The sequence below is a fragment of the Capra hircus genome, chromosome 11 (assembly GCF_001704415.2).
Source record: "Capra hircus breed San Clemente chromosome 11, ASM170441v1, whole genome shotgun sequence".
NCBI lineage: Eukaryota > Metazoa > Chordata > Mammalia > Artiodactyla > Bovidae > Capra > Capra hircus.
Window position 1 is genome coordinate 7,282,998 of NC_030818.1, and position 12,349 is coordinate 7,295,346.

General features: G+C 42.6%; 1 protein-coding gene across 1 annotated transcript in view; it reads left to right on the top strand.

Annotated features, from left to right (window-relative positions):
* The window catches only part of SLC9A2 (solute carrier family 9 member A2), an 88,999-nt gene extending 76,882 nt beyond the window's left edge, over positions 1 to 12,117 (top strand). The window contains exons 9-12 of the mRNA XM_018054964.1: positions 1,838 to 1,934; positions 6,547 to 6,678; positions 8,332 to 8,422; positions 9,631 to 12,117. Coding sequence (XP_017910453.1) covers positions 1,838 to 1,934; positions 6,547 to 6,678; positions 8,332 to 8,422; positions 9,631 to 10,001 — 691 coding nt within the window. The 3' untranslated portion in view covers positions 10,002 to 12,117. The remainder of the gene's footprint in view (positions 1 to 1,837; positions 1,935 to 6,546; positions 6,679 to 8,331; positions 8,423 to 9,630) is intronic.

Sequence of the window (12,349 nt, forward strand, 5' to 3'; positions counted from 1 at the left end):
GACTGATTGGTCTTAGAGAATAAAATCAGAATTCAGAACCTACCAAGAAGGAGGGCCATTTGTATGTTCTCAGCTATAGGTTTTTACTTCAAAATCCTATACCTTAACCCTCAAGGGAAAGAGGCCCAGCCTAGAATTATCTCAGTTCTTGACTGTTTAAATCATCAGAGACTGAGATTGCCTCTATCTCAGCTGCTCAAGAGAAGCAAGTTTAAATGTTCTCTGGAAGAAAATAAGATTGTGAAGAGCATTAAAGTATCCCCATGATTGTTTTATATATGTCTAATACTCAATCCAAAATAACCAAGCATATGAGTAGACAGGAAATGTGACTGAAAACACTGAGAAACAGTCAACAAAATATAAAATAAGAGTCGACACAAAAGGGATTCAGATCACTGAACTGTCAGACAGGGACTTTAAAATAGAAAGAAAAACATGTTTAAGGAAAGGAAATGGCATTGACACTTTGGGCATTGTCATGGAGGTTATAGAAACAAAAAAGACCAGAGTGAAGTATTTGAGCTGAAGATAAAGTAACTAAATTTAGGATCTCATTTGACAGCTATCAAAGCAGACTAGATAAAGTTGAAGAGAAAAGGAATTAATTGAAAGATAGGACAGAAGGAAAGACCAGAATGAAAAACAGTATGAAAAAAAAAAAAAAGATGAGAAAGAAAGTGAGAACTATATGGGCTACATTCATATATACTGAAAAGCTCCAGAAGGAGATGAGAGCGAAACTGGTAGGAACAATGTCTTAAGTAATATTTACTGAGGATCTCCCCAAACAGACAGAAGACATGAATTCTGACAGCCTCAAGCAGATTAGATAAGGAGAGAACCAAATGTAGATACAGGTTCATAAAACTGCTGAAAGTCAGAAATACAAAGAGAAAATCTTAAACATACTCAGAGGGGAAAAAAGAGACCTATTTTCTTCAAAAGAGAAAAAACCTGACCACTGATTTTTCAATAAAACCAGCAGACACTATTGGTAGCTTCAAAATTCTGAAAAAATGTAACTGAACCTAGAATTCCATATCCTGCTAAAGTATCCTTTAAAAAAGTAGAATCAAAAACTTAGGAACTTCTTGCACTTAGGAACCCTAGACAGCACTTCGGAACTAGACTTGGGAACTATTTAAAACAACAGGATCACCAATAAAAAGCATAAAAATGTGAAGAACATTCCACATGATGAAAAGGACATTTTTTTTTTTTTAACAGCATGAGCACGGAGACTAAGAGGCACAGGGTTGACATATTTGGCCTCATTTGGAAACCTGCATGCCCAACAATTCAGATTTTTATTCACTTTGCAAGTGTCTGAGAATGACTGAGACAGTACCCTGAGTACTGGTAATGTGTTTATAAATAAACTGTAGCAAGTCAGTGAATTTGCAAATATGGACTCCTTGAATAAACAGGATCAACTGTATGGACATACATAGTATAAATGGTGTCTTTGTAAATATTTCTAATGAGGTATTTTAAAAAATAGAGCCATAATAGTAAAATTCAGCTAATTCAGTTTTGTGGGAATATAACAATCTTATGCTACTTTATTTATGGAGCATTAGAAATGATAAAGTGATAGCATTGCAAGCTCCTCTCGTCTTTCCTCTTTAAATAGTTGCATGAACAGGCTGAAAAAACTTGTGCCTGATTAAACTTATGTGAATGATTTTGACACTGAAATAAATGTTTTAGATTTTAAACGTTACTTTAAACTACAAGTTTTATTCATTAAGTTTCTTCTTCTTAAATGATGATAGAACATAGATGAATTTAATACTTGTTGAATAGTAAAATATTTTTTCCTAAACATTCACAGTGACTGTCGTGAAGAAAAAGTAAGGAAGCTCACACCTGGTGAAATGGATGAAATCCGAGAAATATTGTCAAGAAATCTCTATCAGATCCGTCAGCGAGTAAGAATAATTTATTTAGCAAAATATGTCCTTGCCTTTGGAGGAGGCAATGGCAACCCGTTCCAATATTCTTGCATGGAGAATCCCATGGGCAGAGGAGCCTGCGGGGCTATAGTCCATGGGGTTGCAAAGAGTTGGACACGACTGAGCGACTGAGCATGCACATACTTGCCTTTGGTTAAAAATGTAGCTGCAGATTTGACGCTGTTCAGTTACAGGGGCTGTTGCCACCATCGTGCCAGCCTCTGCAGGTCCCACACCAGGCACTTCCTTCCCTCAGACCCTGCCGCCCCCCAGGGGCCTGTCCCATTAGCATACAGCTCTCCTCCCAGACACCTTGGTCAAAGGCTGGAGGCTGGAATCCCAGGGAGGTAAGAGTTCTGCTACCAAAGACCTGGAGATAAAAACATGTGTTATCCAATGGTGAAGAAAGTTAATTGATTGCTCTTTAAACTTTCTGAATGAAATAGCTTTATCACTTAGAAGACTTTTCAAAATGTATTTAACCTTCTTCATTGCTTGTAAAGTGCAACCATTTCTTCTTTTGCTGTATCTTCTGAGCCACTCCTTTCAACCCATTTCCATCACAGAGCCTCAGTCTCATAGTTTGCTAATAATACAGCCAACACTTGGTGTGTGCCATTTGCCAGCCCTCATTTCTGTGTGTTGTGTGTCTTAACTCTTCATTCTCTAGCAAGTGGTGTTGCTATTGTCTCCATTTTATGGATGAAGAAACTGAGGCACAATGAGGTGACCTGGCACACGGACGCAGTGCTTGTCAGGGATCCCGGTCACTCACATCAAGGGCTTTTCTGGAGCTTCTTAGCTGACCTCCCAGCCCATCCCATTCCATCTGACATCATGGCGGCCCCACTCTTTTCTCGGAGAAGGCAATGGCACCCCACTCCAGTATTCTTGCCTGGAAAATCCCCTGGACGGAGGAGCCTGGTGGGCTGCAGTCCATGGGGTCGCTAAGAGTCGGACACGACTGAGCGACTTCCCTTTCACTTTTCACTTTCATGCATTGGAGAAGGAAATGGCAACCCACTCCAGTGTTCTTGCCTGGAGAATCCCAGGGACAGGGGAGCCTGGTAGGCTACCGTCTATGGGGTCGCACAGAGTCGGACACGACTGAAGCGACTTAGCAGCAGCAGCAGCAGCCACTCTTTTCTTCAAGTTCTTTTTATTTATAGAAAATGTTTTTTCAGTTGTTGTTGAATTCAATATTGTTTCTGTTGTTTATGTTCTGACTTTTGGGCCTGGAGGCATATGGGAATCTTAGTTCCCCAACCAGGGGTTGAACCCACACCCCTTGGATTGGGAGGCGAAGTCTTAACCATTGGACCACCAGAGATGTCCCTTAAAAGCCCCTTTTAATAAAGCATCTTTCTATTTAAAATAAGACAAAACAGTTGTGGCTTCCAGGCTCAACTATTCTTTCAGTCTTTGGGATCTGTATTCAGGTTCCCCTTTAACCAGCCGTGTTTCCACCCACCCCTCACACACCTACCCATCAGCCACAGAGCTATGGGTCTGGATTCATTCCTGAGACTGTGTTGCTGTCTTTTGCATCCCCACTTGAAATGCCCCACTCCTTCCTGTCAGCTGATCCATACTCTCCTATTTTTAAGGTTTCCTCAACACCCTCTAAATTATTCCCCGGCCTGTCTTGGAATGGGCTATCACTTAGAGCTCCTGCATATCACATCATTTTAGCATTTCTTTTCACAATTTCATATTGTTTTGTTAGTTTTACGTGCTCAACTAGATAGCAGATTCCTCAAGGCAGGAAATGAGTGTGGTTCTGTGGTACTTCTGTTTATCTCTACTAGATCTGATACGTTGTTTAGTCACTATGTTGTGCCCAACTCTTTGCGACCCCATGGACTGTAGCCTGCCAGGCTGCTCTGTCCATGGGATTTCCCAGGCAAGAACACTGGAGTGGGTTGCCATTTCCTTCTCTAGGGAATATTCCCGACCCAGGAATCAAACCCTTGTCTCCTGTATTAGCAGGTGGATTCTTTACCACTGAGTTACCTGGGAAGCCTAGGTCTGATACAGTTCTGCGGATAAGACTATTCCCAAGAAGTACACATTAATTCTATCAGAAAATGAACTTAATTACTGACTATAGTTTATTTTAGGAAATGGAATTCTATATAGCTTATAGCTATACTTCTCCAAGCCAGGCTTCAACAGTACATGAACTGTGAACTTCCTGACATTCAAGCTGGATTTAGAAAAGGCAGAGGAACCAGAGATCAAATTGCCAACATCTGCTGGATCACTGAAAAAGCAAGAGAGTTCCAGAAAAACCATCTACTTCTGCTTACTGACTATGCCAAAAGCTTTCACTGTGTGGATCACAACAAACTGTGGAAAATTCTTTGAGATGGGAATACCAGACTACCTGACCTGCCTCTTGAGAAATCTGTGTGCAGATTCAGGAAGCAATAGTTAGACCTGGACGTGGAACAACAGACTGATTCCAAATCGGGAAAGGAGTACGCCAAGGCTGTATACTGTCACCCTGCTTATTTAACTTCTATTCAGAGTACATCATGAGAAACGCTGGGCTGGATGAAGCACAAGCTGGAACCAAGATTGCTGGGAGAAATATCAATAACCTCAGATATGCAGATGACTCCACCCTTATGGCAGAAAGTGAAGAAAAACTAAAGAGCTTCTTGATGAAAGTGAAAGAGGAGAGTGAAAAATTTGGCTTAAAGCTCAGCATTTAGAAATCTAAGATCATGGCATCTGGTCCCATCACTTCATGGCAGATAGATGGGGAAACAGTGGAAACAGTGGCAGACTTTATTTTGGGGGGCTCCAAAACCATTGCAGATGGTGACTGCAGCCATGACATTAAAAGATGCTTGCTGCTTGGAAGAAACGTTCTGACCAAACTAGACAGCATATTAAAAAACAGAGACATTACTTTGCCAACAAAGGTCCGTCTAGTCAAGGCTATGGTTTTTCCAGTAGTCATATATGGATGTGAAAGTTGGACTATAAAGAAAGTTGAGCACCGAAGAATTAATGCTTTTGAACTCTGGTGTGGGAGAAGACTCTTGAGAGTCCCTTGGACTGCAAGCAGATCCAACCAGTCCATTCTAAAGGAAATCAGTCCTGAATATTCATTGGAAGGACTAATGCTGAAGCTGAAACTCCAGTACTTTGGCCACCTGATGTGAAGAGCTGACTCACTGGAGAAGACCCTGATGCTGAGAAAGACTGAAGGCAGGAGGAAAAGGGGACAGAAGAGGATGAGATGGTTGGATGGCATCACCTACTCAGTGTACATGAGTTTGAGTAAACTCCGGGAGTTGCTGATGGACAGGGAGGCCTGGCGTGCTGTGGTCCATGGGGTTGCAAAGAGTTGGACGTGACTGAGAGACTGAACTGACTGATAGCTTATAGAACTAAAAATGTATACCCTGGACAGCCCGACTTTATAAATTGTGTGGCTTCAAATATTAGGATATGATTATTGCTGGTGGAGACAGCCACTTTTCTCAATTTGAAAAGAAACACTGTTAATTAGAGGGTCATAGCACCACCAAGTGGCCCAAAGTGGTTGGTTTCCTACCAGTCCTTACTATCAATAGAGAATGTATGACTTTTTTCTTCCCAGCCGCTACTGATGAGTAAATACATATAAGGTACTGCAAAGAAGTCAAAGATGCTTGATGAATTCAGTCATTTTCCGATTTATAAAGATCATACTTTTCAATGAAAAGTATTAGCTGACTTTTACTAAAACATGAGTTTTTTTTCCCCCCTGTAAGTAGAGAATTTTATTTGGTCCAATCAAACACTGCTGCTGCTGCTGCTGCTAAGTCACGTCAGTCGTGTCCGACTCTGTGTGACCCCATAGACGGCAGCCCACCAGGCTCCCCTGTCCCTGGGATTCTCCAGGCAAGAACACTGGAGTGGGTTGCCATTTCCTTCTCCAATGCATGAAAGTGAAAAGTGAAAGTGAAGTCGCTCAGTCATGCCTGACTCTTTGCGACCCCATGGACTGCAGCCTACCAGGCTCCTCCATCCATGGGAGTTTCCAGGCAGGGGTACTGGAGTGGGGTGCCATTGCCTTCTCCACAATCAAACACAGTTATTGAATATATGTGGGGCTTCCGAGGTGAGGCAGTAATAAAGAATCCACCTGCCCATGCAGGCGATATGAGAGACATGAGTGTGATCCCTGGGTTGGGAAGACCCCCTGGAGAAGGAAACGGCAAGAGCTCCAGCAGTCTTGCCTGGACAATCCCCATGGACAGAGGAGCCTGGTGGGCTTCAGTCCAGAGGGTCACAAAGAGTTGGACAATGACTGAGCGAGTAAGAACACATAACAACACAACCTGCAATTGCTGCCATTGTTACCCAAATTTGAGATTTGATAGACCATGAATTCTTTCAAAATTCATGAATATTAATAACCTTTGAATGTTAACAAAATTTGAAAGAGTGTTAACTTCTATTCCCCCACCTCTGTATGTTCAATCGTTAATTATCTCTTCGAGGTGCAAAGCCAAAGAAATGTAGTGAAGCGCTGGAACTTCCGGGCAGTGATCGGCGTTTTAGTAAAATGTCCCCGGTGTCTTCATTTCAGACCTTGTCCTACAACCGACACAATCTGACGGCGGACACAAGTGAGAGGCAGGCCAAGGAGATCCTGATCCGCCGGCGGCACAGCCTCCGGGAGAGCATTCGGAAGGACAGCAGCTTGAACCGGGAGCACAGGGTAAGCGGCTTCACGCCTCTGGGACGCGGGAGGCTCCATCAGCAGAGCCCGCAGCCGTCCCCGGGGAGCTGGTGACAGGACAGGGCTGTGGGGGGCTGGCCCACGGGAATCCTGGGAGGGAGCCCGTGGTAACACCTTTCCAGATGTTTCTGAAACACCTGTCCTGTTTCAGACGCTGTCCGGGCACTTGGAATTCGTTGGTGAACAAAACTATAAAGCTCCCTTCCCAGGTGGAATTCACATTCTAGGGGGGGAGAAGGCCACCAGGAACGGACCGAATAAGGAAATTGTTAGGTTAGAGGCAATATGTGCTGTGGACAAAATAAGCCAGAAAAGGCTGAGGAGGGAGGACTGGGAAGACGGGGAAGGCTCAGGCAGTGTACAGCATTAAACTGAATGCAGGGGTCAGACTTCATTTGGGGAGTCACCGTTGTTCTTTCCAGGGAGAGGCTGCAGCCTGAAGGTGAGCCAGTCAGCCTGAGCGGAAACTTCCAGAAGGCCCTGTGTCTGTGTCGGGAGAGTTTCAGATGCTGTGTGCTCAGCATTCTGCTTGGTTCAGGGCCCTGTCCTAGATAAGGAAGCGACTTTCAAAGGCTATTCTGGGCCTTCCCTGGTGGCAGAGTGGCTAAGAACCCACCTGCCAATGCAAGGGACACAGGTTCGATCCCTGGCCTGGGAAGATTCCACGTGCCACGGAGCAGCTAAGCCCGTGAGCCTCAACCACTGAGCCTGAGTGCTCTAGAGCCTATGCTCAGGAGCAAGAGAAGCCCAGGCACTGCCGCAGAGAGCAGTCCTTGCTCTCTGCAGCGAGAGAAACCCCACAAGCAGCAATGAAGACCCAGAATAGCCAAAAGTAAATAATTGTTTAAAAAGTATATTGTGATTGAATATAGCAGGCACCGCATCTCATTGTTAATAATGATCTGTATTGCACTGTTAGAGATCAAAATGGTTATGTCTGAACAGTGTTACATTTTATGTGTGAAACGTGGCTGCATCAGTTAAAAGTTGAAGAAACTAGAGGGAAGGAAATCTAAAGAAGAGGGGATGTATGTATACATATGACTTTGTTGTACACTTTGTTGTACAGAAGAAACCAGCAACAACATTGTAAAGCAACTAAACGCCAATAGAAATTAATAGAAAACACAAGAAAACAATTTAAAGACACTAGAGGCTGTGGCATTGGAAATGCCAGCCAAGTTAGCTATAGTGATATTTTTAATTTGATCATTTTCAAGAGTTATTAAAGTGAATACAACCTAAACATGCTACATTTTTCATATATCTTCCTCCTTATATATGTAGGTTCTATGTCTTTTTTTAGTAATGCTCTTATAAGTGAATGTTTCTGTAGCTTTTCTTTAAGAAAAGCCAGAGGTTTTTATATCCTTTTCCTAAGGGTCCCAGTTTATTTCTGTTTTCCTTAATAGGACTGATTTCTGTGATATTTTAAAAGAGGCTTTCTACATTTTAAATCACATGATTATCACTTGGAAATTTATTCCCCATCCTTACAGTTCCTCACCCAGTAGTTTTGGAATCGAGAACTAAGATTTTAATTTTCAACACCAAGATTTGCTGTAGAATTGTAAACTAATGTACAATAAATGGTGTGACACCTAAATAAGGTTTTCTACTATTTTTTGACAGGCTTCCACTTCAACCTCCCGATATTTATCCTTACCCAAAAATACAAAGCTTCCAGAAAAGCTACAGAAGAAAAAGAATGTTTCTAATTCAGGTAATGAAGGCAGTTGGAGCAAAAAGACTTTACACTTATTTATCAATGCTTATAAAACGGAAAACTTTTCCATGTTTTCTTCTTTATTAAAGACAATGAGTTCGGTCCTTTGCAAACATAAGAACATGGTGACCTTTATTAGTGTTGCATCCTTTTGGAATCGAGTTCGGTGCACGCTATACATAATTTAGTTTTATCCTATAATGATTCTGCCTGACATAGCAAAAGCAACTATTGTCACCGTGTGATTGGTGAACAGGTAAATAGAAAGTTGTCCATCTTCAAAGGTTTACATTTAATTCTTTAATTCTTACTATATTTCTAATTCAAATGTTCATAATTTTAATATATTTTCATAAAGGCAACCATATAATTGACTTCCAGGCCTCATTATTAAAGCTTTGACATGAAGGCTAATATCTCTTTATTTGATGGTAATCTTTATGTAGCTTTCAAGCCATACTGGTGTTTTGACCATTTTATGAAAATATAAAGGAAATAAACCTGCACATGAGATTGTAGATCAGGACAAGAATCTGCATAATAGCAGCTAATTATTGATCTGTCTACTGTGTGCCAGACATTGAGCTGAGCAGTCCAGGACCATTTGGATGGGGCAAGTGGGCCAGCAACTGCTGCCAAATGGTCTGTTTGACATCCGGCAGGAGGCTCAGTGGTTAAAAAATCCGCCTGCCAAAGCAGGAGACTCGGAGACACAAGTTCAATCCCTGGGTTGGGAAGATCCCCTGGAGAAGGAAACGACAACCCACTCCAGTATTCTTGCCTGGAGAATCCCATGGACAAAAGAGCCTGGCGGGCTACAGTCCATGGGGTCACAAAGAGTAGGACACGACTTGGTGCACACGCACACTCATTCATCCCTTACTAACATCTCTTGAACCTTAGTTACTTCATCTGTAAAGTGGGTGATTGTGAGGATTCCATAGGTTAATGCATTTGAAAGTGCTCAGTACAGCGGCTGGTACATCAGAAGCTCTTTAGAAATAATGTGTGCACACTTGTGGACACAGACGTTCACAGAGCTTAAGCACAGGCCCAGGACTCAGCTGGAGTCAGGGTGAGTCCTCTGGCCTTCCTGCATGACCCCCAGAGCCCCAGGGAGGGCCAAGCAGGTGCTGGAGCAGGTGGTTGTATCATCTTCTCCCTAAAATGCCTGCCCACGCTGTCTTTCTTTTGCTCCCTGGCAGGTGGCAACAGCAGCGACTCCGACCTGGAGGCGGGGACCACGGTGCTCAACCTGCAGCCTCGGGCCAGGCGCTTCTTGCCAGAACAGTTCTCGAAGAAAGCCCCCCAGGCCTATAAAATGGAGTGGAAGAACGAGGTGGACATGGATTCCAGGCAGGATCAACCCCGCAGCTCTCCAGCTGCCCACAGTAAAGAGGGGTGCCCCCAGACCCGGGGTGTGCTCTGCCAGCCCCTCCTCTCCAAAGGCCACTTTGGCTCCGTGCGGGGTGACCGTGTCCACGAAGGCAACCGACCCAAGCCGCCCCCCAGGCTGGTCCGAAGGGCCTCGGAACCTGGAAACCGGAAGGGTCGATTTGGGAGTGAGAAGCCTTAATGGAAATGGCCAAAGCAGACCTGGGGGGAATGGCCCCGCCCAGCTGTGGCGTGTTACCTAGCAACCTGACACAGCAACGGAATCCACTTAAACCCTCTATGCATTTAAATACTGTCCTTAGGTAGAAATCATGCCAGTGGCCAGTGATCCATGGGGCAAATGGTCACCCCAGGAAGAAGAAAGTCAAAGAAAAGTCCCCTATAGTGTCTTTGATGACTTATTGCTGGCAATTGTGTTCTTTGCAAGCCTAAAGAGAGGAAAAAAAAAATCACAAAAAACAGTTGTGCCTTTATTGAACTTGAAGGACAGAACTTGAAATTTTTAACACACCCTTGTTGGTGAAAGTTTAATATATACATATATGCCTCAGATTTTATTTATGAAAAAATATGTATATCTGTAATTAGTTTTTCAGTGAATGGCACTAAAAATACTCAGAACACCTTTCCACGGCGTCCAGGGCAGCTTCCACAGGATGGGGGCCAGGTCATCAGCTCCGGATGGTGGGGTGTTTCCTGATGATTCTGAGCTGATGGCTGTTGGTTAAGAAAGATCACAGCATGGAGCAAAGATTCCTGAGGACGCCAACAGCCAGAACACCTGGGCGGACGAGGCCTCGCTGCCAGACTGTAGGTCCTCTGAAGTTGTGAGAGTTGGCTGGTTTTTAATGTGTTCCTCATTCTACTGTTTGTGGGCGATGTACAGATTCCATCTCCCCGTCGTGTTTAAATGGTACCAAGAGAAGCGTGGAAGGTGTGGGTGGAACCAGCTTACACTGTATGACAGACTCAGGGCCAGTGTGGGATGGGACTTGGCCTCGTGCTGGGCGAGGGGTGACAGGACAGTGCCTGTTTGCAGCTGGCTGGCGGGTTTTGTGCAATACTTGGGGGACGGTGCAGGAGATCCCCTGTCACGCCCATCTGCGACCACCTGCTTTAGGATTTTTCTGTAGAACATTCTAGAACTTTGAATCCAGGACAGAGGCTCCAAGCAGACAAGGATAAAGGTTGAGATAAATGATATTCCGACCCTTAACAAACTGGTGGGGATTTGGGTTTTTAATTTCACACAGGACGCACTTTGGAGAATGTGGGAGTTCTATTTTTTTTTTTTTTTACACTAGTCTAATTTGTTACCTCTCCCCTGTCAAGAAAGGAGTAGCTCAAATTCTTCATATAAAAGTGAATTCTACTCATCTGAGTACTTTTTAAAAGTACAGCAGAAAGACTAGAAATGGAACATAACCATTAAAGATTCATATTGGAATCGCTCAGACTGTAGATTTTATTGGCCTGTCATTTTCCCCTGAAAAACCTTTCTATAAAAGGTTGACTTGAACATTTCTGGGGTTTAGGTATGAAATGAAGCCACTCTCGACGGATTCACACTGGAGAGCCATTTGCTGTGTCTCGCTCTTGGAGACATAGCAAAGGATACAAGTGACCACATATAATTGCTGGAAAAACAAGGATAAATTAAAAGGAAAGATCCGGTACTTAGAAATTCTCAGGCTTAGCTTTCTTCTACCCTCACTGACGTGGAGAAGTAAATCTTCTACCCTTTTTTCTCATGTTCTAAAATCTTGAGCACTGCTGGATTGTTCAGCATGAGGCAGAGGGAAGGGTAAACACACAAGGTACAAGTGTAAAAAGAGCATGCTTTCTTCCCCAAACTCTCCCAGGTTGATTGGTGGAAAGCAATGTAGACACAATTTAAAGACTACAAGCTTAGGACTCTGTGCCAAAATTCTTAGTTTTAAATGGAAATATTTATATAAAAAGTATATATTTCATCTGCTGGAAATAAATTAGAGCTGAATTTTAATGAAGAATCTTTATTATAAGATTATGATTCATCAAGAGATATGATATATATTTTTGAGAATTTGAAGAGTAAGTTACCGTTTATGAAATCTGAAATGGAAAGTTGAAATGTAAAATAATAACCTTAAAATAAATGTCCTGATTTTTCCTGGTGTCCAAGATTAATAAATATCACAAGGAGTCTAATGTTCTGGAACTAAAGGAGAAAACCTAAAAATGTTTATTAGATACTTCTTGTTAAGCACATAGACCAAATTCAGCTTTCATTAATTAAAAGTCAGATTAAAAACAAACTCTGGTATTGTGTCAATTTCTAAAACAATGAACACGTGTCATTTTATCTATAATTAGTATCATTTTTCCTTATTTGTGGAATGATAAAATTAATGAAAAATAAATTTGACTTTATTTTTCTCTATACTTTTTTATGTAATTAAATTCTAGACATTATGGGAGCATGTATGGAGCTGAAACCCTTTAAATATCCTAACAATCTAAATTTCTATGGTACAGAAATATCCCTAC